The following is a 27,570-nucleotide window of genomic DNA, read 5'->3' as shown; positions in this document are numbered from 1 at the left end:
ATCCCACAGATTCATTTAGTTTAAAATAGGAAGGATACAAGTTCTTTCTTTCTTTTGTGGGGTCTGGAAAGAATGAATGAAGAAAACAAAGTTCCTGTTGTACACCTTTATGATGTTATTGTCAGTTACTTCCACATATCTTTGTATAGTAAAATTTTTGACAGAATGATTTTTTTTCAGCATCTGGTGATAAGAGTTCAATCAGCAGAACAAAAATTTAATCAAGAAATACTTAATGTGAAGAATTTTTTATCATAGAAAGGAGTAGAATAATGAGGAATTGATTAGGTGATAAAAGTCACTCCACAAAATAAGACAACAGCAGATCCAAGAACAGCTAGTATATCTAAGATGTAATATGAATAAGAAACCCACATAGATACATACACATGCACAAACATATGCATATGAACATGTACACATACACACCCACATGTTCATACTAACTTAAGGCTAAGTAGTTCCTGTTAAACACTACACTTATGAATCACAAAGCTGAGTGACCAGAATTGGATTAAAATTCACTGTATAGATAGACTTTTCTAGAATTTTAACTTCTGAGTGTGAGGAATGTAAAATAACTTCTATTCCTTCAGATGTAGGGATGAGATGAGAGCCATCCTTAAGCTCTACAAATACATGGCTTGGGCTGAGTTCAGAGCATTTCTCTCTCTGTACAAACTATCCCTAGACCTAGGCCTGGAAACTTTTAGCCTCTGTACAGTGTAATCTAGGCCTAGAATACTTTCAGCCTCTGAGACTTACTGATGAATAAGCTCACCCATCCCTAGTTCTTTCTGAGCTCTAGATGGTTCAACTCAGCTGTTCTGGCTCAAACTCCCTTCCAAGTTGACTATTCCAATCTAGTTTCTCTTGGCTTCTTACTGAATTGCTGTGCTTGGCTTCAAATTAACTCTGGTAATTTTTTTCTAATCTGGCTCCTTATTCTCTGGCTTCAACTGTCTCTGGTGTATGAACTGAAGTGCATGAAGTCATGAATGAACTCAACTCCACTGAACTCACTGCACTGACTCCCAACTCACGGACTCAACTCCCCTGTACTGAACTCAACTGACTGAACAGAACTGAAAGGAACTCAGCTTTACTCAACTAAACTGGCTGTGCTGACTCTCAATTAACTCAACTCCCAACTGACTACACTGCCTTTAAGAAGCTGTTCTCCTGAGAGTTGGGCATATCCTATCTTTGGCTCATCTGTCAAGTTTTTCGGCCTGATTTTTCACTTTGCCCTTCAATTAGCTGTCATTGTTTGGGATTAAAGTTGTATGCTAAAGGATTCCAGCCAGAGAGATTAAAGGTGTGTACTAAGGGCATGTCTGCATTCCAGTCAGATTATACAGGTTTTAGTTGTGATCAGAGCAGCCATGTCGCTGGATTACAATTCCTCTACAGAGGGAATCTCTTCAGAGAAAAATGTCTTACAAGAAGTGCTGTGTATAAATTAGGGACTTAAAGACTACTGACAGATTGATACATTCATGCCACCCAATTAAAAGAATGGGACGGATATTATCAGAGCCTCAGGAAATTGTGGGATTGGATATTGAAGTTTAAACCTACATGTGATTGAATTTAGAAAGAGAGTAAGGAAAGAAGAAATAATGGCTGATAATTTCTTAAATTTGACTAAGGGCATTAATCCACTTATACAAGGAGCTCAGTGAACTCAAGGCAGAACCTATGTGAGATAAAGTATGTCTAGGAACATCATAGTCCAACCACAGGAAATTAAAAACAGTAAAAAAAAAAACTCTTAAAGGTAGCAAGAGGACAATTGTATATTATATATAGAGGAAAATCAACAGCAAAACAATCTCATTGAAGTTTGTGGAGAAATTAAAATGCCTACCAATTAAAAATTTCACATTTGGAAAACATTTCAAAATGAAGATAAAACAAAGATTTTTCCAGATAAACATAAATGCAGTAAGTCATCATCAAAAGAGTTATCAGCCTCGGAAATGATGAATGAAGTTTTTCCAGGCTGAAAGGGAGCTGGGAGAGCCATGGTGATTACTGGAAAAAAGTCTCTTTAAAAATATGAGGGGCTTTGGAAATGGCCCAGCTAGTAAAATGCTCGCCATGCAAAGGTGAGGACTCCAGTTAGATCCTTAGTACCCAGGTAAAAATCTTGGTACAGTGCTGGGAGCTGGAGACAGGAGGGTCTTGTGGCTTGCTAGCCAGCCAGTCTATGAATCAGCAAGCTCCAGGTTTAGTGAGACACTTTGAAAAATTAAGGTGGAGAAACAATTGAGAAAGATATTGAGTATGGTCCTCTGGCCTTCAAATACATGCACACACACACACACACACACACACACACACACACACACACCCTCAGACACATATGAATGTGTATGCACATATATACACATATACTAAAACAAGAAAGAATGTGAACTATACATTTTAGAGCTACTTGCAATCATTTAGACACCACTGGCTGGCTATTCATTTCCTAGGTTCTAAGCTGAGAATGTCTTACCTAGGCTAGTTCCCACTGGGTTTTAATATAGGAAACATTCAAAGCTGTCTGATGTAACTTATCCCATATAAACATCTTTATTTTGTTCCTTTTCTTTTCTTTCTCCCTTTCCTTCCCCTTCCTTCCCTCCATCCCTCTCTCCCTTCTTCCCTCCCTCCCTCCTTTCTCTTTTTTCTCTCTCTTTCTCTCTCTCTTTCTCTCCCTCCCTCCTTCCTTCCTTCCTTCCTTCCTTCCTTCCTTCCTTCCTTCCTTCCTTCCTTCCTTCCTTCCTTTCTTTCTTCCCAGACAAGGTTTTACTGAGTAGTTCTAGCAGTCCTGAAACTTACTCTGTAGACCAGGCTGTCCTCAAACTTAAAAACTGCCTAGCTCTGACTCCTGAGTGCTGGGATAAAAGGCATGTGCCACCATTCCTGACCTTCAAATGTATTTATTGATAATGTTATAGTTAGTCACTACCCTAATAGTCCTCCTTTTTATTCATTTACCAGGAAGACTGATTTCTAGTTCCAATTAAGTTTTCATTAATACTAAATGAAGGACTCTTTAAAAAGTGAGCTATTTAGTGTCATCACTGATTGTTAAGAAGCAGCAGAAAAATCAGATACTTAACAGTACCTCCCATGTAGCAGGGACTTTACTTAAACTAGAAAATGATGACTTGCTTATGATAAATGAACTTTAAAGGGCCTTGCCATGAAAAAAGGTGTGCTATGTCTTATTCAGACTCATTGCATTGAGGGCAGTGAGGAAATTTCCTATTCCTGTGAATGCATTCTATCTCATGAGATTTAATTTCAATTTTAATCAGAGCTGTTACTAGAAGGTGATTATAACAAAGTTTGACACACTGACGAATTCAAACATTGTACAGTTTACTGCATCATAAAAAACTGTGGCTGTCTAGATTTCTAACAAAAATGTAGGCTGTCACAGGGTATAATCAGAAACCAACTCTCACCTCACATGTGTCACTAATATCAAGAATAAATTGTGTTCATTCTTGGGAAGTATCCCAGGGAAGCAACATCTTAAAACTATCACCTGTCCTGTAGCTTCCCAGTGTCCACAAATCAGCCTTTTGCTTCCAGCTTGGTAAGACAGTATAAGATCTTAGAAATGCAAAAACTTCAACAACTAATGATATGTCTCAACTGAAGATCTTTTATAGTTTCAAATGCCCCTAGAAACATAACATAATTAGGGTCAAATTTTACCTAAATGCTTCAAAATACCTCAGGGACAAGTTATTTTGGCTAATAATAAGATGAAAATAAAAACTCAGGGGAAGTATTTTCTAAGTTAATCAGTGGACTGCTGTATAAACTATACAATCCTTAACTACAAAAAAACCTAAGGGTCTGATCATCTTTCTACAAATACCCAATACTAAGTCATACAAATGGAACAAAAACAAAGAGAAAAGCAGAGGCTGTAGGTACCATATCAAAGGAAATCTAGAAGGATCTTTTGGTAAATGACAGTACTTCTAAGAAAAGTAAAATGTTAATTCCTGGAAAACCGTATCATTAAAGTACTCAGTACGTGTTTTCTGCATTTTCTGGTTAAATGAGAAAAGCTTTGAGAAAGAAAGCCTTACAAATACTTTCAGAGTAAAAGACTATAGGGGGCAAGTACCCCCCAAACCCATTCTAAATAGTTTAGACATAGGTGCAAGAAGGGAGTGGATTCTTAACTGCTACAGTACAGACATCAAAGGTAATAGCTGTCTCTCAGATTTGCTCAAATTGTCATTCTTACTTCTTGATACAGTACTGCAACTAAAATGTGGTAATGGCATGCAAGAATATTTTCAGTAATTTGTATGTGTTAATTGCCATATGAAATCTACTGGGATATGTCACCGACAGAATACTTTAAAAAAAAAAGAAGTGGCCCTAAAGTTCTCACCCCACCCTTTTTCCCACTTTAAATTTGTGGTACATTTCATTTGAACAATGAATAGGTAGTGATTTCTGAAATGGCATTTTAATGATTTTGAGTCTGTGCTAATGGTAGCAAACTTTTTCTGGAACTTAGAAATTCACACTGCTCCACAATGGAGAACAAAAATACTTTCATATAGAATAAAAAAAGAAACAGAGACAGAAGGAAATGTATGCAAAGAATCACTTTGTACCAGTTGACATCTTTGATTTATTACAAAGTAAGCAAACCATAAATCATTAGTTGTTAATTATTTAACCATAGTCCCACAAATATTTATGTGGACTTAAATTGATGTTACTCATGTTTTATGATAGGAACATGATTACCAGAATATCAACACTCCATATTAAATGTGTAACAAGATCCTACTAGCCTATATATTTTTTTTCAACATTAACAAGAAACATGGTAGGAAAGGAGTCATGATAGAGTGGACAAAAACATAGGCTAGGGAAATAAGTAGCCTGTACACTGACATAATTTGATTCTTAGATACCAAACTTGTATTTGTGAATTGTTTCATTTTATTAAATTATATCTAAGAATCAAATTATGTCAGTGTACAAATTAGGTTGATACGAAAGTGGGTTAGTATGCTTTTCAATGGTTGAAGGCCAACAGCCAGTCTTAATGCAAGTGAACCAAACAAGGCACACTGATGACTTCATTATCCACCTGGAAACCCATTTCTCTAGGCTCAGTGGTGTGAAATCTTATCTGAGGAAGGATGAGAGAGGGTACTATCTTAATATTCATGGCTATGGTTCTATTTTTTTATACATTGTCCAAGGTGTACCACCTAGTGCAGGCCAGGTTGAAAGAAACACAAAGTTTCAAATGATTCTGTAGAAAAGATTCCCTGTTACTAATTATTCAATAATTTATTTAATCAATTTCATGTTAAAAATAAACCTTGTAGGGAGATACCTCTGTCATGGTAAACACAGGAGCCATTAGGAATTAGAATGGTGTGTTTTATTCACTTTCCACTTCAGTTTAAAAAAGTACTGCTACTGTCATTCTAACTTAGACACTGACACAAATAAAAACATTGAAACACCAAAAAAAAAGGAGCCCCTGTAATATATACAGCTGTGATTGTAGGCATCTACTTGCAGTAAGAGGAGGGGCTTCAGCCCTCTCTTAGCATCCCTTCCAATTTCATTTCCAGGAACATCACACACACACAAACCAGAAAAGTAAAGCAAATAAAGTAAAAGCATGGCCTCTTAAAGTAAATCTTGGCATGTACTTTCATAGTATCTGAGTCCCTCAAAGATGGGCATTTTTCTAAGTTCATGCTCCATCTCTTATTCAGCAGAGTGAGAATACAGGTAAATGAGAATGAGAACCTTCCACCAGCTCATTTGTTCCCTGAGGCAACTGTAAGAAGATGTCAAAACTGTCTAACTTGATGAAACACCTGACTTTGAGCTGTTCTGATTTTCAGTGGGATGCTAAAAGACAGCCACATGCTAAGAGCACAAGTTCCCACTTCCCATAGGATATATCTTTTGAGTCTTCTCAGTGGTCCGCTATCAGAGGAGATTTTGCAGAGTTGAGAACAAAAACAAAAACAATAGGAAAACTACACTTCAGTTCAGGAGATAGCAGTGTAAAATGGAAGAACTCTCTGGGGTTTAAGGAAGGCAAACTCAGAGGAAGGTCATGAGATTTGTCTCAGTGTTGGATGAAAAACCAGAGGAAAGTCATGAGCTTGCTCTGTTTCACTGTCAGTAGTAGTTTTAGTTCCTGAGACTGAGGAAGGTGGGCTTTGACTTAATCCAGTCAACTAAACAGGAAATACATTTGGTCAACTTGGCACAGACTACTCATATAGCAATGGTGCCCATGCATCTTCTCACCATCACCCTGTCAAGGAGGCTTCAGGACATTACTGTTGAAGGGCTTCTAGGATTCTCAATTCTCCTTAGCTTTGCAGAAGTGTCCAGCTCACCACCATAGCTATCTTTACTATGACTGGATTTAGGTATAAAGGCTATACTCCCTAGGTAGATTGTTAGAAGATTACTTTTAAAGATAAATGATAAAATAATTCTTTCTTTGTAACTGCAAATTGCTGATGGCTAGTAAAAGAATCTGGCTAAGAAAATTACTCGAGTGCTCACACTTTGTTAATCTATAACAAGTTGCTTAGTTACGAATGTATGTGGTTTCTTGGGAATAATTCCTTTCCTTTACCTGTACTATGTGATGTTATTTCTTGTAAAGGTATTGGGGAGCATATTGTTTTTTCATAGTCATTCACTAGAAGAAAACTAAAATATAATCACATTGTAATTTTATACTGCTTGAAAGATGCTGCTGACATATATTTGCCATGGGAGAATGAGTAAAGTTGTTGGAACATTGTTCCTCCCAGTCATCAACTATGTGTATATATGTAAAGTTGGTGTGAGAGTATATTGGAACATTGTTCCTTCCACCTATTAACTGTGTGTATGTAAGTATATATGTATACATGCATGAGTATGTATGTATATGTGTAAAGTTTGTGTGAGAGTATGTTAGAACTTTGTTCCATCCACCAAATGTGTATGTTCGTATAACTGTAAAGCTTGTCTGTGTGTAGGTCAGAGCTTGCTCCATCTACCACCATTGTGTATATGTGTGAATATGTATGTGTCTGTCTGTTTATATGTATGTATGTAGGCTTGCATGTATGTGTGTACTTGTATGTATAAGGTTATTGAAGTCTGTCTTTTGCTTCATTCACTCAGTGTCTATATATATATATATATATATATATATATATATATATATATATATATGTATGAATCTTCTCTTTTCCTTTCTTTTTTTGCTGGCCTGAAGGAGTTAAAAGAGTTCAGGGTTTTTCAGTGGCCACAGGGAGTGCCAGCCCCAGTAAATTAAGCTTCGTTCCCTCAGAGAAAAGTCTCTTGAGTAATTTCTCCAATCACTGGTTGCCATAGGCAGTAGTCCCTGTCAATATTTGGGCTGACCCCCATCAGCCACTGTAAGCACTGACCATCACCCACTGCCTACCTAGGTTTACCCACCCCACGGATGCCAAAGCTGCTTGTTGGCAATTTCCAAAATTGAAAATGTTTTAATTCCAAAGTGACACTAGAGATCTAGAATTAATGAAGACACTATTAGCTTTGTATGATTGTATATACTACCTGTCTGGCTGTCTACATGAGATTTCTCAGGGACTCTCAATTCTCTCTGCTGAGCTGAAACTGATGCTTTACAAACTATAAGTTTAGGACTAGGGTTTGGCTTATTTTCCTTTACACATTCTCAAAGTTTTAAGCTGTTCCTACACAAACTGTAGTACCTACTCACAGAAGGACAGAATGGCAAGAATATTGACTTCACTTCAAAGGCTAGGAGACAAAGTCTCAAAGAAAATAGATGACCTGTTCAAAACTACATGGAAGTCTGTAGCCGAAATCAGAGAAGAATCCTTTTACTATACTTCCTACCTGTATAATTTTTAAAAATCATTTAACATTTTTGTATTTTATCTTATTACATGCAAAACATAGATTGTATACCCTTATTGACTTGTTAATAATAAATTCAAATACACCATTTACATTTTCAAACTGCTTATACATTTCTTAAACATTTAGTCTTATAAAACTGGTTTTATTATTACCACCACCAATTAACAGGTAAGGAATTACTTGCTCAATCCACAAAGCTACGAACCTAATAAAAGCTGATGCTTGAATTCTTGTTAGACTCTCTGTCTATACTATTCTGTGCATGGATCGTAAGGCTTACTTAGGTGAGATAACCAGTGCAGAGATGCTTTTTGAATGTAAGTGTTAGGTATTGAGGCTGGAGCTCAGTGGAAAAGTGTCTGTCTAGTGTAAAGGTACTGAATTCACTTGCCAGGATGGAAAAAGGGAAACAGGAACATGAGAACTTGAACTATGATTACAATGCATTTGTTAACAGAATGGCCAGATGAACCATAAAAGAAGCTGAAAAAGTTGTTGTATATATAGACAATAAGTGGATGAGTGAATGAATGAATGAATGAATAAATAAATGAATGAATGAATGAATAAATAAATAAATAAATCAGGCCCATGGAAGTTAAGCTTCTTATCAGCACAGAAGAACCTGAGTAAAAGCATCTGCACAGGTAACTCAGTGAAAAGAAACTTGCCATGTGCTTTACCTCCAGATTCAGGCTAGTAACCTAGTCATATTACACATGGTATACTGTTATGTTAAAAATTTACTTGACCAGAAGTGGAATGGTGTGTGTCAGCCTTGATCTAAAATCCCAGTCCTCTCTTCCTTTTAAATCTTCCAGCTATATAGACAGCTGAACAGATTTGATAAAAGAAGCTCAGAAATTTCTTTGCTCCAACATACCAGCAGACAGCTTCTAGTCTTGACTGTCAAAGCACTCTAATAAATGGATGACAGCCCTAATATTACTAATGCTAGAAGCATAGGTCAGTAATTATTATTGTACTCAAACCTAGCCAGTGCAGAGAAGTAAACTACAATTATCCCAGCTACACTTCACTATTGAGATTCCTAGCCAGCAGGATACATTTAAGATACCATCTGCACATTTCTTACCCCTCTGACAGCAGGTGGTCTGCATGTTGAAAGGGTATACAACACATTTCAGTGTTTCACTGGGACCTTGTTGTGACCACAGGAGCTAGGCTCTATTTAATTCTGGTTAAACTCCAAACCAATAACGTGTTAAGGAAGAAAACTGTTCCCATGAGACGTTCCCGGAGTGGAAAGTTACCAACCTCAGCTTGTTTGCACCAAACACTGATGTTTTTACGTTGTGCTTTTGTGAAGTGGTCCCATGCCTTCTGTTTGGAAGCGGAATGGTACACAGCTACTATCTGCTCAACTGCAGTATCAAATCAGCAGTCAGATCATGCCAAATCATCATCCAGGGGCAGAAAGTGAGAGAAAAAAAATAAAAGAGAAACATGAGGCTTGTTTGAAGTTGTTATGACACAAACCAGGCTATGGCTGAACTTGGATAAGACTACATGTGACGACGTAATCTATTAGTTACTCTTCTAGTGGCTGTGATACAATTCTGACAAGAAGCAACTTAAGGGAGGGAGGGTCTATTTTAGCCTATAGTTTAACAAGGGATATATTTAATTATAGACTGGAACGCATGGCCGAAGGAGTGTGAGGTGGTTAGTATATGTCAATCAACAAGCACAGAGCAGACAGGAAGTGGGGCAAGACTAGAAAAGCTTATAGCTGCTCTTAGTGATCTTCTGCTTCCAGTGAATGTGCATCTTCTTAATGTTCTACAATTTTCAAAACATCACTAAGTGGGGACTAAGAGTTCAAGTATATGAGCCAGTGGGGGCAGTTCACTTACAATCAGAATGAGTTCTATAATTTTAAGAGACTCAAGGAAAGAGACATCAATATACATTAAGAAGAATCTCTTGGTTTAGGGTGAGATGAGGAGCAACGTTTTTAATACAAATTTCTGTATCCATTTTGGCAAAAAAAAAAAAAAGAGCAAGAGTCAAAATACATGTGTTTTAGGTTCAGATTTTATATCTAGTTGAGTGCTACTAACTTTGTAACTATACTAGAAACTATACCACTGAATTCTTCGATTTACTATTATTTTAAGTTAATTTGTAGATAACATATAAAACAATGGTTTTCACCATAACATTTCATACACATATAAGATTGTGTGTCACTCATAATCACTGTCTCTTTCTATTAAGTAGCCCTCTGAAATAAACTGGAATGCTTAGCTTCAAGGAAAATTTGTTTTTCACTATTCTAAGTCATGTTTAACCAGAAGCATTATATAGAAATATAAAATGATCAAGTCTATATTAAGTGCACTTACATAGACTTGTTGAGTAGAGAAAAAATTATGAAAGAATATAGTTCAAGAGCCCTTAAAATGTTAAAAGTGGAAACACACATGAATGTTTCCGGGGTTTCTGCTAACTATTTCAAGAGAGGGAAACTTCAAAACATTTTGTGTGTGTGTGTGTGTGTGTGTGTGTGTGTGTGCGCGTGTGTGTAGGTTAGAGAACAATCCGTGGAAGCCAGTCAGGGAGGCCATTTCTCTGGCTCAAGTGAGGTGAAAGTTGCCTCTGAGTATTTTGGGAGAAAGAAAGCAGTAGAAGAACCCCTGATTCTTACAGAAAGGAAATTCAGACAAAATTTTTTCTTTACAACCATGTCTTCATTGCGTTTTTACAACTTAAGGTTTCTCACAATTCTTGCTGTTCTCTTTTTCCACTTATTCTGAAGTCCTGAAGATCTGTGGTTTACCCTCTTAGATTTTATGTCCATATATACTTCTAAAATACGAGTGGAAATGTAAAAGTTCCTTAATCCCAATTACACATGAGTCAAGTATAGAGAGAAAAGTATAGGGAGAGGAGACCATAAGTGCTTAAAAGCAAACTCATAACCCTGCCCTGATTTGAAAGGTCAATCTAGCTCTTTAGTAGCATCTTTTTGAAAGGATGGCATCATATAATTTTGGTACACAGTGGGAGAAAAACAGTACTTGAGAATTTATCTGATCTATTTTATTTAATAGAACTTGGATAGATCTGAAGTGGTATAACTTTTAAAAATGGCCATTTCAATGGATTCTCACCTCTATGCTGTCTATCATATCTAGTGAAGATAATGGAAGAAAGAAAACTGAATTGAAAATGTAGAATTAGAAAATTTATTTTTTATGCAATCATCCTGGGAAAATATAATCTTATTTATTACTACAAATTCTTAAAAACATGTTACATGATGACAATCATGGAAGTCTGAAGAAACACAGCTATAAAATTCTAATATCATATTCTAAGTTCAGCAATAAAATATCTAGTCCTCCACTGAGGACCAGGGTTGTAAAAGCTGTGGCTTCCATATATCCCAATGCTTCTGCTGAGTTGAAGAAACAAAGCCAGAGAAAATGGAAACGGGGTGCTTACACGTGTCCTGTGTTAGAGCTTTGGGATTTGACAATACAATACTCAGCCTTCTAGCAAAAGTGTAAGTTCTACTTACATTGAATGAGAATTCCAGAAAGGGCCTGCTTAAACTTCTCTTTTGCTTCTTCCATCTCTTTCTCATGGGTAGCTTTCTCATTTACCAGTCGGCGGACATGGCTGTTGGCTGACTGGATCATGGAGTAGAAGTGATTGGCACTGCGGCGGTTTACTTCTCCTCTCTCGATCCAGGTGAGCAAGGTCTGCACAGCTTCTGAAAATTTGGAATCATCTGAAACAGAAGAGTTTATTTGGAAAATTACTGTCAATGACCTTCCATTTTCCCAATATGCTGGCAAAGAGATCATCATGGTGTTCTGGCAGTTACAGTTATATGGATTAATGAAGGTAAGGAACCACACATCCACACATGCACATAGAGGAAGCAAACTGAAAGAAAGAACGAATGAAAGGCTAGGCAAATTGGTTATAGCTTATGAAGGTTATGGCTTCAGAAAGGATGTGTTCTTTCCTTCATAAAATTTCTGGGGCTGTAAAGGAGTGTGAAGTCCAGTTTTCATTCCCAGTGAACACACACACACACACACACACACACACACAGAGAGAGAGAGAGAGAGAGAGAGAGAGAGAGAGAGAGAGAGAGAGACTGAGAGAGAGACACAGAGAGAAAGACAGACACAGAAAGGCATAGAGGGTGGGCGGGAGAGGGCGGGGAGCGGGAGAGAGAGGAAAAATTAATTAGCAATGAGGGAACTGTGTCATTCTGTTATCTTGCATTTTAATAAGGGACAGCCAGCGAGAAGGTTGCATTTAAGTTGGATATGTAGCACCTTTACCCTGGTCCATGGAACTGTACTTATGGAAAGAGCCTAAGGAATGAGGTCAGTGGGTTCTTTATGTACAGGCGTTCCCATCTTCAACCTTTTACAATAGTACTCTGGAGTCCCATCCTGAGTTCTAGCCCATCCTCTTAGTCCCAGGCATGCTTTCTTTTGATGCAGTTCTTTTATTTCTGTCTGTCTACACACTTTTTCTCTCGTCTCCAAGAAGGTAACTGCAGTTCATCAGGAGTCACTGTCAGTGTTAATGTTAAGAGAGCAGCACTGCTCTTCCAAACCTTCCAGCCAGCTTCCCAAGCTAGCTACCTACACATTCTGTTCTCACAGATGTGTGAGACAGACTCTAAGAACATTCAATGGAAGCCATATTCTAGAGCATCACACTCTTCTCTGGCTAGAAGCTCCTAGTCAAGTAGATATATACGGCTGTGCAATTTCATTTTCTTGCCCCACTCCCCCTTTCAGTGCAAGCACATCAGTAGATGAGTCCTTCCCACAGAGCAACTTTTCATTTCATTACTTGGATAGTTTTTTATGTTGATGCTGCTTGTGCTTTTCTTTTTATTTTACTTTTTTATCCTTTTTTAATTAGATATTTTATTTATTTACATTTCAGATGGTATCCCCTTTCCCCATTTCCCCTCCCTAGGACCCCCATGCTATCCCCCTCCTCCTTTTTGCTTTTATACAATTTTAATTACATGCAAGTATCAATGTCAGTTCTAGGTTGAGGAACTAGCAATACAATAGATGCAAATAGTTAGGGAACAAGCAAGACAATAAACACAAATAGTCAAAGAACAAGCAAGGCAATAAAACAAAATTCCATGAACACTCCCATGATCACTGTTTCTTAGGGTTTATCAGGATGACCAAAGTATCTGAGCCTACTTCCCTGTCCTAGCCTAAAGTCATTTTCATGTCTGAAGCCTACTTCCATGTTCTAGCCTAAGATTTAGATTCCTGCCTGAAATTACTTCTTTGTTCTAGCCTAATATTTATATTCCTACCTGAGATTACTTCTTTGTTCTAGTTTAGGGCTGTGCAACCAACACATTCTTTTCTTCTTTTTGGATGTAGAGCGTCTTGTTTGGTGTCCTGTGAATAGGCGAGCCCTGGAACCGGCATCTTACTAAGGGAAAGCTTCTCCAGGGTTTCAAAATACACTGTTAGTTCAGTTCAGTTTGGGATGCTATGCTTTCTGTTTTTCCCTTGCAGGAAGTCAAAATCAATCCAAAGAGATTTCTTAAATACAATGTAAACAACTTTGACGAGTGAGACCTATTTATTTGGAAAGTAGAATTAGCTGGATCTTGCTGAAATGGAAGCCCAGAAGCAGGGCAAATTCATACCATTAGAGCTTGGTCAGTGTCACGAGTAAGATGAATGGGACAACAGCATTCACTAAATAAAATCAACTGTACTCAGAAAAATGAGAGACTGGATTGGAGTTATAACAAGAGAACAGGCAAGACGATTAATGTCAAATTAACAAAGTGACTCTAAGCATCAAGCAAGAACAGGAATTAAAAACAAAAACAAAACAAAAAATGGAGTTTGGCTTAGCAATATCTAGAAGAGTCCATAGTTGTTTTATGCAATAACTTGGCCTTTAACAATGGTCATTTCATGGGTAGTAGCTAAGTCTTTGGGGTAATCAATAAATACACATAGTGAATAATTTCTGGGACTCCATTTTGACAACTTTGTTTGGTTTTGTCTATTTATTTTGAGACAGGAGTTCATTGTATAACCCAGGCTGGCCTGTAATTCTTAGTAATTCTCCTGCCTCAGCCTCCAGTGTATTGGATTACAAGCATGTCCCACTATATCAGCTCATTTTGCCATCTTTAGGATGAGAACTTTATTGGAATTTCACAGGGTCATATCTAGTTACATCATGATGAAGTACTCACTGATTGAAAATTCAAATCTCTCTTGAGAAAGGGGGCTTACATGTAGGTCCTAAACCATTAATCATATCTAAAATTTTCTAGTGCAGTAAGTAGGAAAATATTTCTTCTTGGTTATCTGATCTCTAGATAGAAAGTGTCCACCTTTGAGACAATAAAGGAACAGAGATGCAGGAGGGATAAACAAATTTCCTGGTTCTGAAGTTACCTGTTACTATCAGCAAGCCTCCAACAGAAGACACGCCAGGATCTATTAGTCAGAAGTGGAAAGGGTAACTGGCCATAGTGCAATGATATTTATTACAATGCTTTAAGAAAGACTTAATCATGGGGCTTGAATGCCTTCTATACCTTTTAGTTTTTCAGCAACGATGCTGCATTCATGATCTGAATAGTGGACCACTGCGGGTGGAGATGGTGGACGCATTCTTTCTTCTTCCATCCTTCTACGGTGCCGCTCCTCTCTTGCTAGCATACGCTGTTTACACTCCCATTCATATAAGTCATCCCGAGCCTGGGCAAAGTCAACATGGAGCCGGCCTGTGTCCTTCTTGTCAGTACTAGAGCCCAGGCGAATTCGGTAACCTACATTAAAATGGGAGAGGGGAAAGGGAGAAGAGACTAGTAAGCCAACAACCATATGTGTTTTTTGAAGTTCAGTGTCTTAGAGATGGTTTCAGTAATTCTAAGTGATCACATAACACCAAATTCTCTCCTAGCGGTATCAAAGTGAATCATCAAAGGACTTAGGTTAACACCTCATTCTATACACTGTCACAAGGAGGGGGAAAGAAGTGCCAAACAGCCCAAGAGTAAAAATCACTGTACTCTTGAGAGCAGCTAGAAGGTGAGTTATTTCCAACAGATACTACTATCATTTATCCCATGATATGAAATTATGTAGAGTGGGAAAGATTCAGAAGTTCAGCCATAGAAGCTCATCTGTGAAGATGAAGTTGAACTGGAAACTCTGGCTGAATGGATACATTTTCCCAGCTGTTTTCTGATGGATGCTGCGAGGCCCTAATTTGGCAATGCTATTTCTATCTGTCACCTTAAACAAAACAAACAAACAAACAAACAAACAAACAACAACAAACCTGGAAGCATCACTCAAGGGAATAGTGTGCTCTGCCCAGGAATCTTGTTTGGGAACTTTCTCTCGCTGTCTTATCAGGCTTCCCCAGTCCATCTCTGCTGGGTACTTGGAGACCTCTGTTTTTAGGATGTCATCGCTGTGTTGCTGCTCTTTTACGTGGAGTCCTTATCTAAGGGGATACTCTGCTCTGCCTAGGACTCTCTCAATCACTAACTTTGGCTGACCACCTCAACGGAGCTTCTCTAGTAGATTTATGGTGGATATACTGTGAGTACTCAATTTGATGGTATTCTGTTCTATCAGTTTCTTTTACTTTGGTTTATCATGTATTTTTTTCTTTTTTTATTGGATATTTTATTTATTTACATTTCAGATGTTATCCCCTTTCCCCATTCTTTACCCCCCCCACCCCAGGAACTCACTATCCTATCCCCCCTCCTCCTGCTTCTGTGAGGGTGTGCCCCTACCCATCTACCCACTCCCACCTCCCTGCCATCGAATTCCCCCACACTGGTGCATCCAGCTTTCACAAGACCAAGGACCTCCTCTCCCACCTATGCCCAACAAGGCCATCCTCCCCTACATATACAGCTGGAGCCATGGGTCCCTCCTTGTGTGCTCCCAGGCTGGTGGTTTAGATCCTGGGAGCTCTGGTTGGTTGTATCAGCTTACAATCCCAACAAAAATCGTGGATTGTTCCTCTTTCTCTACGTTCTCACCAGCATCTGCTAATACCTGAGTTTTTGATCTTAGCCATTCTGACTGGTGTGAGGAGGAATATCAGAGTTGTTATGATTTGCATTTCCCTGATGACTAAAGATGTAGCCATTTGATATTCCTCAGTTGAGAATTCTTTGTTTAGCTCTGTACCCCATTTTTAAATAGGATTATTTGATTTTCTGGAGTCTAACGTTTTGAGTTCTTTGTATATATTGGATATTAGCCCTCTATTGGATGTAGGATTTATAAAGATCTTTTCCCAATCTATTGGTTGCCATTTTGTCCTATTGACAGTGTTCTTTGCTTTACAGAAACTTTGTAATTTTATGAGGTCCCATTTGTCAATTCTTGACCTTAGAGCATAAGCCATTGGTGTTCTGTTCAGGAACATTTCCCCTGTGTCCAAGTATTCAAGGTTCTTCCTTGATTTCTCTTCTATTAGGTTTAATGTATCTGGATTTATGTGACGGTCTTTTAACCACTTGGACTTGAGCTTTGTACAAGGAGGTAAGAATGGATTGATTTACATTCTTCTACATGCTGAACCTCCAGTTGAATCAGCACCATCTGTTGAAAATGCTGTCCCTTTTCCACTGGACGGTTTTAGCTCCTTTGTCAAAGATCAAGTGACCATAGGCATGTGGGTTCATTTCAGAGTCTTCAATTCTATTCCATTGATATTCTTGCCTGTCTCTGTACCAATACCATGCAGTTTTTATCACTATTGCTCTGTAGTACAGCTTGAGGTCAGGGATGGTGATTCTCCCAGAAATTCTTTTATTGATGAGAATAGTTTTCACTATCCAGGGTTTTTTGTTATTCCAAATAAATTTGCAAATTGCTCTAATTCTCTATGAAGAATTAAGTTGGAATTTTGATGGGGATTGCATTCAATCTGTAGATTGCTTTCAGCAAGATGGCCATTTTTACTATATTAATTTTGCCAATCCATGAGCATGGGAGATCTTTCCAACCTCTGAGATCTTCTTCGATTTCTTTCTTCAGAGAATTGAAGTTCTTGTCATATAGATCTTTCACTTGCTTGGTTAGATTCACACCAGGGTATTTTATATTATTTGTGACTATTGTGAAGGGTGTCATATCTCTAATTTCCTTCTCAGTCTGTTTATCCTTTGAGTAGAGGAAGGCTACTGATATGTTTGAGTTGATTTTATATCCAGCCACTTTGCTGAAGTTGTTTATCAGCTGTAGGAATTCTCTGGTGGAAGTTTTGGGGTCACTTAAGTAACGATCATATCATCTGCAAACAGTGATATTTTGACGTCTTCCTTTCCAGTTTGTATGTCTTTGACCTCCTTTTGTTGTCTAATTGTTCTGGCTAGGACTTCCAGTACTATATTAAATAGGTAGGGGGAGAGTGGGCAGCCTTGTCTAGTCCCTGATCTTAGTGGGATTGCTTCAAGTTTCTCTCCATTTAGTTTGATGTTGGCTACTGGTTTGCTGTATATTGCTTTTACTATGTTTAGGTACGGGCCTTGAATTCTTGATCTTTCCAGGACTTTTACCATGAAGGGATGTTGAATTTTGTAAAGTGCTTTCTCAGTATCTAGTGAGATTTATCATATACTTAATCACTCATTAACAATAGAAAGTATGGTGTCAGGCAATGGTAGCACATGTCTTTAATCCAAGCACTTGGGAGGCAGGCTGGCAGATTTCTGAGTTCGAGTCTAGCCTGGTCTACAGAGTGAGTTCCAGGACAGCCAGGGCTAACCTGTCTCAAAAAACTAAAAAACTAAAACTAAAACAAAGACAAACAAACAAACAAACAAAACAAACAACAACAACAACAACAACAACAACAACAACAACAAAAACCCAACAGATCATTCTCCAGAGCACACAGAACATATTTTTAATAATAGTTTTGAATTCTATGCTTTTGGATGATCTTGTTTTTTTTTAAGATGCCTTTTCTCAACTTTGCAACTTGACATGACATCAAAGATGTGCATTGGGGCTCAGGATATGGCTCAGTGAGTAAAGCACTTGCTGAATAACTACAAGCAAGTGAGTTCAAATCTCCACAATCCCATTAAAAGCCAGGCATGTTAGTAAGTATCTGTAATCCTAATGCTTTTATGGTGAGATGGGAGATGGAGCCAGGACAATCCTCAGGAGCTCAAGTACAAAGTATTGTGCCATCACAGCAGCAAGCAAGAGATCTTGTCTCAAAGAAGACAGAAGACAAGGACTCACACATGAACATACACACACACACACACACACACACACCCAAGGGTATTCATGCATACATATACACAATCATACATCTGCATATAAACACAAGGAAAAAAAAAACAACATCAATGAAAGAATGAGCTTTAGATTGTACCAAGGGCTGGGAAGAATGGAAATGGCATTTCTCAAATACAGTGTTTTGGGATAACTTGAAGAATGTAAGTTGCCACCATCCCATAGAATTTTGGCAAAATGTAAATGCATTAGTTTGTAATTCAACTTATAAAAATTTGTTTCCTGGATGCAGTAGGGAACTCTGGACTAGTTTCATTTCTGGGGGAGAACCTGAATAGATGGGGAAGACTAGTAAATAGTTGGATAGTAAAAACTGTTGATGTGATTAGAACAATCATACAGAACTTGGATTTAGAAAACGAGGATCAACTTCCTAAATTTCCTTTTTCTGCCAGTTATATTGGTCTAAGAAAAGTTCTTGACAAACTATCAAGATATTGTTAAGAACATTTCATGTTTCAGGAGCTGAGACAAACACACAAACACACGCATGCACACACACACACACGTGCATGTGCACAAGTCTTACTTTATTCCTAGCACAGACTATTTTAGCAAAGAGTAAAAGGGATGTTAGAGAAGGTAGAGAGGTTAAACAGTTTGCCCTAGGTAGCAGGGGTGGGTTGGGGAGCAGGTGTGGTGTCACTGGAAGAGTCAGCAGTTGAATCCAGGATGTTAGATTTGTAATGCTATAAAGCTTTCTTCTCTTTTGCTGAGCAATGCCCAATATAGGTCTTGTTCCTGGATAAGACCTATATATATCTTCCTCCTTAGAAAGTAAAAATTATATCTATATATCTGTATATAGATATAAATTATATATATAATTTAGCACATGTAATTATATATGTATATATAATTGTATCATGTGAAACGATGGTGTTGAAGAAACTGGAAAATGAAGAGAGTGAGCAGTGGGAGACAATGAAATGCCTGGCTACTGTCCAGGCAAGGTTTCCAGGCCTTAGTGGAGAACGGGACACTCAGACACAGACTGCTATTCTTTCTTGGGATTCCCTGAAGACTCTGGTAAACAGTGTTCATGAATGCAGAGTGTCAAAAGGAAGGAATCTGTGCAGGGAAAGGATTTAGCAGATTTGTAGAAGAGATCTTCAGAGACTGCCACAGTAATTTTTTTGGAGTAGTGATCGTAAGTGGAAACCATCTAAGTGTTAGAAGTGGTAATCTCTGGAGCTCACGCACGTCTAGAAACAGCTTCTTTCTCTACCAGACAGAGGACAAAAATGCATACATAACAGAGACAGGGTATCAGAAAGGTTTTGCCTTACTAGTGAAGAAAAATTAGCCCTAGGCTTGCTTTGTCCTGCTGAACAGTACCTAGAGAGCAAGCCTTAAAAGGATAAAGATTTCCCAAGTTTCATGCTTTTGTCTCAGAACAAAGCTCAAGAACATTATTTATAATAAAAAATATGCATCTCTACCAATCTGCTATCCAATACCAAATGTCAGCCCTGAAAACATATGTACAAGTAACATTATACAGACTGAGCATGTTGTATTTATAAAATATTTGTATATACATATATGCATATAACTATAACTAATGAAGAAGAGGCCTGCATTTGAAAAAGCAAAAAGAGGTATATGGGATAGTTTGGAGAAAAGAAATGGGGAAATGATATAGTCATAATCTCAGAAAAAGAAATAATATAAAAGATCTTTCTCAAACAAAAGCCTTTTTTTTTCCCTTTGTGACAGATTCTTGCTATGTAGCCAGGCTGGGCTGAAACACATGATTCTTGTTTCTTAGCCACCTGAATTCTAAAATTCATTCTTTCTGAAACATACAAATTCTGAAAGAGGCCATCCGGAACTGACTGGTACTATAAAAAATGTTAAAGGAAATTCAAGTACTAGGGAAATGACACCAAATGGAAATGTGGATCTCTGCAAGGGAAAGAGCAAACATAAGGTATAATTGCACTTACAGGAAGTTCCAAGAGATGCATAGCAATCTGAGAAAGAACAGATAAGTGACTGTTTCACAATGAACTAAGAGGAAAGAAAGAATTACTGGAGAGAGACAAAGAAGTTTTAGGGAATGGATGGTACATTAATTCTTTTAATGGATGCTAATAGGCTCATATTTGTATCATTTATCATACATTATATAATTGCATTTTGAATTGTGTGTATCAATTATCATACCTCTATGTTTCTATTTACTGTTATGATAGAGAATGCCTAGTAACACAGAAGGTATCACATAGTTATTTTAGAAAAAATAACCATATTTTATCAACAAACATGCTAAAGACCCTGTACAGTACAGTTTGGTGGGGGTACTTGTGAACCCATTCATTTTTACTGATCATCTAAGCAATTAGGAAAGTAGAACTACAAATGAAGCACACAAGGGGTCAGGATGCTAAAGATGCTATGTGTAAGACCCACAAGAGTTTCCACTCCAACAAAAATGATTCTTCCTGCATCCCTGCAACATCTTTTAGAATGGATTTTGTTTTTTTGCCACTTTCTTTTGTAATTTACATAAAAAGAATCCCATTCAAGAGATTTGTGGCACCTGTGATCTTCCCCAGGAAGGTCAAATTTAAAGAGCAAAATTTAGTTATTTTCACAGCAGTGACTGCCAGTGATCTCTTCATTTGGCAGCCCTGTGGATGTTTGTAGGAGGTGAATGTAAACGGAGACTAGATTTCAGTCATGTTCAGATGGGTGCCTCCTGAACAGTATGTTTTCTTTTATGTCTAACTATTTAGGGCTTTTTGAGGCATTTACACTCTTATTAAAACAGTTTATTGTAGACTGCTCTTTTATTGTTGCTAAGTGCTGTCTACTCTTCAGTAGAGTCTGTAGCACTTGGCAACTGTAAAAAAAAAAGCATTCTATACCTAACGCCCCCTCTTTCCCATGCTACTAGCCCACTTTTGCAAATTCTTATTATCTTTCCCTGGCTTTTTACAGCAGCCTTCAAACTGACCTCCTGTACTTTTTTCTCTTCCTCCCTCTAATACATTTTTACACAGAAATGCCAGATTAATCTTTCACAGACAATCATATTTCTTGTTCAAAATTGTCTTCTATATTCCCTATTTCTTGGGGAGTAAAAACTCAGTTGCTAAACTGTTCAATGTATACTGACAACTTCCCAACGCTCTCTCATGTCTGCTTAATGAACAAACTACCACTTCGAGTTCTTGACTGTTTGCCAAAGCTTTCAACTTTTGATTGTAATTTTTCTCATATGTTTCTCTGTTCTACTGTCATCTTAGCTATTCTATTGTGATACGACATAACAACCAAGAAAACCCATAGAAGAAAGAGTTTATTGTGGCTTACAGTTTCAGAGGGTGAGTTTCTGATCATCATGGTGGGGAAGATGGCAGCAGGCAGGGAAAAGACATGGAGCTGGAGTGGTAGCTAAAAATTTACATCCTTATCCACAAGTAGGAGGCAGGGAGAGCTAAGTGGGAAGGTATTGGGCTTTTCAAACCTCAAAACTAGCCCCCATTAATACACCTACTCCAACAAGGCAGTACCTCCTAATCCTTACAAAATAGTTCCACCAACTGGGGACCAAGTATTCAGAAATATGGTGAGCCTATGGGAGAAATTATCATAGAAGGCACAACAATTGAAGTTCATCAGCAAATATCTTCTTTTTGTTAAAGGCATGGTGTAACAGCAACCTTTCTGTGCCCACAAGATGGTTCAGTAGGTAAAGACACTTGTTGTCAATCCTAAGGATCTGAGTTTGATCCCTGGAAACTCAAATGACGAAAGGAGAGAGCTGATTTATGTAAGTTGTCATCTGACCAAATGCAGCATGCAAGCATGCAAACACACAAGTGCACAAAGACACACACACACAGCAGATATAGGTTAAATACAATTTAAAAATTGATCTTTCTGCATATCCTTGTTAGGATTCAGAAAAAAGTTCACATTTTTTCCATCGTCCTTTCATGCCCTTTTTACTTGTTTCCTTTCCCTGTGGTATTTGTTACTGTCATCATCATTATTAGCAGTGAGTGTGCCTTATCAGATCGATGCAGAAGCATGAGTTCTAGAATCATGTTAAAGTGTCAAGTACTGTGGGAGCTCTCATGAAAGGGTGCCTAAACCATCTTGGGAACAGATTGGACAGATAAATTAGAGAAAGTTTCCAAAGCGTTCGTACTTGAGCTGTAGCACTAGGGTATGAAGATATATATGTTTGTGTGTATGTATATATGTGTGCCTCTCTCTCTCTCTATGTGTGTGTATGTGTGTATATGTATATGTATATGTATATGTATATGTATATGTATATGTATATGTATATGTATATGTATATATATGTGTGTGTGTGTTGGATTGGTATGGGCAAAATAATTATAGCAGAGGAATAGACATAAAACATTGTGGCACATTCCGGGACCTAGAGTTTACTGTGTATTTGGAACATGTGTGTAGAAAGAATTGGGATGTGACAATGAGAAGCAAATCCTATCATCCATATCTGTAATGTCATACGACCATGTAGAACTTCTGCTGGCTTTAAGGAGGAAGGCTGGAGAAGAGGTAACATGTCTTTTCCATTTTTTAAGGCGAAGGGAGTCCCCTTTAGCCTACTGCTGCTAATGACTCAGATGACTCTGGTCTCAGATCTCTGCATTGTACCCTGTGAGCACCACTGCCACATATCAACACTTACCAGACAGATAGAGGGCTTTGTCCACCATGTACTCCTCAGCAAAGCGAATGTGACAGAAGTTCTTTTTGCTCTTCCGGATAGCAATGATCTCTCCACACTGCTCAAACACTTCCACGATGATCTGCTCAGTCCCATTTTCAGGGAGGCCACCCACGAACACTGTCTTACAGCCTGGGGGTCTTTCTCGTGTTGCAGGTGGAGGGAGATCTAAATTTAAAGGCAAAAACATCTGAAATAGCAATACTCACCTGAGCTCTTTGAAACCTGGCTTTTTTTTTTTCAGAGACAGTCCTATTGTACCCTCAAAAACTTTAACTCCCATGGTGTTTATCTCGGCTCTACAGAAAATTTATTGCATGAACCTGAAAAGCATTTTATCCAATGATTTGATGACTGTGATTGCTATGGAACAAAGACTCTGTCTGTCTGTCTGTCTGTCTGTCTGTCTGTCCTGTCTTGAGAGCTTTAGTTTAGTCCCTTACTTTGCTGCGATAAGCCAGTGATGCTGTTATTATTTTTGGTTGTTGGTATTAACAATAGTAAGTAGAGGAGATCTCACTTAGATTAACCAATGGCATTCAGGAGTGTGTCCACCTGCAGTCCCTGCTAGTCTGCTTAGTTCAGATGGCGGTTATCATATTCTATTTATGTTTATTGGAAGAAGTGGTTCATGACTAATTTGACAATTACAAGGTGAATATTTATAAAAGCATTTATAGCTGTTAGAATGGTTAAACAAATTAGTGTACAAAGCATTCCTTTTATATTTTTGAGGATTGAGAAAATAAATACAAATAAGCCCTTCCTCTAATTTGTTGCTGGAGTAGTCAGTCCCAAAGCCAATCTTGCAACATTTAAAGGGTATAAGACAGCAGACACTCAAAGCTTGCCTGAAAAACCATTAACTAAAGTGAGATAAATCTTGCCTCTGAGAGTCATTAAAAACCTCCCCAATGAGATGATTCTCCCTCTGCTTTCGGCTCCTTGTATATATAAAGCTTGTTGGATCCATCACCTCCGTGTTACTCTTTGTATGTGTCAAAGCATTTTTAAATCAAATCCTATAGTTCAAACCCCAACAAAACAAAGCATTCTGGCCATGTTTTTTTCCTTCTCTTCTAGTGGTGGTTTATGTCTACAAGGATTTAGTTTGTATAATCCATTCTTCCCATTCAGCTCTCAACAATTCTCTCAGCTCAAGATTTGGAGAGCTCAATAATCAGGGATTACAGCTCCCCTGTGAAAATGAATGAGCCTCCTTCACAGATGAGGATGCAGCATCTACCTGACTCATATCCAAGCTGGCAAGCAGTTGATTGGGAGCTTCCTTGGTTAGCATTATCCTGACTTACCTTGCTGTGCTACTGCTGCACATCTTACTGGTGTGGCTGGAGATGTGCATGACGACCTTTCCCACTCACAGAGTTGATAAAGAGCATGAAGGAAGAACTTATAGATTGCTAACTTTTCAATTCTGTAATTTAAGAAGTCATCATTTCATTTTTTCCTTGTATGTTTCATTTGAGAGGCTTAGAGGGACAGGAATGCTATTGAGTGAGAAGGAATCTGAACTATCTTACTTATGTCTATTAAGTGATGTTGTTCTTTAGCAGAAAGGTAAGAAAGGGCTTGAGGAGTGCTTTACATTTAGGCTTTGAGTTTTTTAACAACTGGAAAATAATGTCACCACCATAATTTAAATTATTTTTAATTCTGGTAGCATGAAAAAGAATCAACTTAGGAGTTAAGCAAATAATACCTGGCCCCACACCAATAAGGTTGATTTAATTACTTCTGGTGCAGTCTGCGCTTTATTTTAGCTTATCAGACAGACTTAGTGTGTAGGTAGGGTTGAAAGCCACTAAGCATTCTAAATTTGTAATATTACAAAGAAAATTTTTTTGTCTGAATGAAATGTCTCATTCAAGGATATCACATTAGATAAAGACATCTTAAATTTGGAACAGAAAAACCTGCATTTAAAGCTTACTCTGTAACTGTGTGGCCAGGGAAATGTTACACAGCCTATGAAAATTTCTGTTTTCAATCTATTTAGTAGAGATACCATTACCTACCTTAAATGGTTGTGGGTTTTTTTGGTATTACTATTGATATACTACATTGTCCATCTTGGACATGCAAACCCTTGTACTTCTTGCAATGATAATATTTATTATTGAACTCAGATCTCTTAACTCCCACTCTGGGGCTTTTTAATACCTTATCACAAGTCTAGAGTGCAGTGTTAGTGAGGACCTAGACTTGCGAAATACAAGCTTCCTTGATTTACTCAGATAAATCTGAGCTCGAGGAAGTTATGGTCATCAAGGTGCATGCAGCTATTGACCAGAGAATAAAAACAGCTACTGTATACACACATAATGAAATTTCAAGACCATCTGTTTAGAGTTGTTTTCAGACAAAAAGCTTTAGAATAATATCCTATTTTAGAATAAAAAAGGCTTCTGGAACTTACTGTTAAAGAACTGCATGGTAAATAATATTCTGTGAAGCAAATATCACCTTAATTACATGATTTGAATTTATTTTATGCCTACTGACAGACCGAGGAATATAGGTTACTCTGGAAGTCAAATACCATTCCCAGAATGCAAATGTTCATTCCCTGACTACATCTGTGGGGTTTAACATTTTGTGATGAAGTCATTATTCAGGTGTTGTGATTCTTCTATGGTGACTATTGTTAAGTAATGAAGCATAAAATCCACTAAGAATAATGTTAAGAATGCTAGGGATGTATCTATTTTGCTTAAGTAAATATAGAAAATCTTTTTGATACCATTTGCTGAAATTTAAGTGTATGCCTGTAAGCAGGGAAAAGGGTACTGTCTTTATTAAAGGATAGTATCTGTTTTTAATTAACAGTTCAATGCTTTTGTTTTCCAGGCCCGGATTTTCCAATCCCAATTGCACAGGAATGAGAATTTTATAGGAGAACAAATTTAAACTCTACCAATCTATCAGGTAATATGCTAGGCTGGGTAGTGCCTAAATCATCACTCAGTAGGGAGACAAAGAAAAGTTCATGCAAAGATTCAAGATAATTGGGAGAATAAAGAACTAGTCTTTGGAAATGGAAAAGGAGGAGCACCTGGCAATTGTAATGACATCCAAGCATCCACTCTGGAAAGCTGTGGTAAGACTATCAATAGTAGTAAGATCAGAGTCCACTGCTGGTCTTTGAGAGGGGAGGCAGAGAGCATTACAAATGGCCCAAATACTATTTGCATGACATCCTGCTTTTCAGAGGAGCATCAGAGAACACTTAGTTGGTTTGTCAGAATGTATGCAATGAGAAGTCTGTGAGTAGATTTTATTAGACAGTCCAAGAGCGAAGACCTTACAGACAATCAGTAGGGGTCAGATGCATTTTTAATGTAATCCCAGCTAATGGGAAACAATCAAAAGGCTGGCAAATTGTTATTAATGCTCAATTTACTCATTTATTTTAATTATCTTCATAGAATCCAGCCTTCAGAGGCAAAATGGGTTCTGTCTCTTTTGATATGGTGATATGAAAAACGGTGTTGCCTTTTGTGGCTCTTGGGTGTTTTCACATGTTTGCACACAGAGGGCAAATGATGTTCCTTAGTCATTCTTCATTCACTGTTACTTCCAATAGATTCAAAACATCACTTGTCCATACAGGTGTTGCAGTTGAAGTGAAAATTCTTGAGCAAACTGACTTCCCTAGAGAGAGGGTATTGCTCTCTTCTCTTGTCGGGAAAAACCACTAATTAAGAATTAGTAATTCATTGCTAGCCAACCTGTGGAAAAAGTATATATGCTTATATGCTGCAGGTAGCTATCTTTTGCTGGACTCCAAATCCTGGAAACAGGAGCCCAATGCTAGGTCTGCTCCTTTTTACTAAATTTCACTGAAGTTTTAGATTAGGTCTCATTTTATCTAGTCTAGATCAGAGAGGTTCAGTTACTAACCAACATCTCATGGCTAAAAAGAGGTAGAAAACTGAGCTATGAAATAAGGCCTTTGTAATTTCACAGACAAAGTACTCAACTATTAATGTATTCTACATGATCCACCAAATGTAAAAAGCTCCATGTATTATAATCTAATCCTCTTTTGATTTTCTAGTGTATTTTGAGGAGTTTGACCTAGAGAAATATTTATAGTGGTAGCTTTTTAAAATGTAGAAGTCATAGTTGTATGGCTGAGTGAAGCTATAGGTATCTAGGCTAATCTAACCAGATACCCTTAGTTTACAGATAAAGAAACTGAGACAAAAGGTAGTTAAGTGACTGGCCAGGGTCTCATAGCTCACTAGTGACAGAGCTGAGAGTAGAACATAAACAAAGAATAGACAGTTGAGCATTGAGCATTGAAGGTTGTTAGTTGTCTTAAATGAGGGACATTCTCTTATAAGAGCAAAAGCATCAGGGAGGATTTAAATGGTAAGAGGGGAAGAACTGCAAACACCAGGCACAAATGAAGTATTTGGAGGATTTTTGCTGGCAAGGAATACACAAAATTTTATGCATTCTCTGTCTCTCTCTGTTTCTGTCTCTGTCTCTGTCTCTGTCTCTCTCTCTCTCTCTCTCTCTCTCTCTCTCTCTCTCTCTCTCTCT

At 37.8% G+C, this 27,570-nt stretch overlaps 1 protein-coding gene across 7 annotated transcripts in view; it reads right to left on the bottom strand.

The window, feature by feature from the left end:
* The window catches only part of Enox2 (ecto-NOX disulfide-thiol exchanger 2), a 253,647-nt gene that overhangs the window by 32,587 nt on the left and 193,490 nt on the right, over positions 1 to 27,570 (bottom strand). For all 7 annotated transcript variants that reach the window (XM_028763093.1, XM_028763298.1, XM_028763358.1 and 4 more), the window contains 4 exons: positions 22,963 to 23,169; positions 14,540 to 14,773; positions 11,495 to 11,707; positions 9,226 to 9,332 (listed from right to left, as the gene is read on the bottom strand). In XM_028763093.1, the coding sequence (XP_028618926.1) occupies positions 9,226 to 9,332; positions 11,495 to 11,707; positions 14,540 to 14,773; positions 22,963 to 23,169 (761 nt within the window). The remainder of the gene's footprint in view (positions 1 to 9,225; positions 9,333 to 11,494; positions 11,708 to 14,539; positions 14,774 to 22,962; positions 23,170 to 27,570) is intronic.

The sequence above is a fragment of the Grammomys surdaster genome, unplaced genomic scaffold (genome assembly GCF_004785775.1).
Source record: "Grammomys surdaster isolate TR1022 unplaced genomic scaffold, NIH_TR_1.0 60, whole genome shotgun sequence".
NCBI lineage: Eukaryota > Metazoa > Chordata > Mammalia > Rodentia > Muridae > Grammomys > Grammomys surdaster.
The sequence above is the reverse complement of the archived record's forward strand: the minus strand, read 5'-3'. Positions and strand labels throughout refer to the sequence as shown.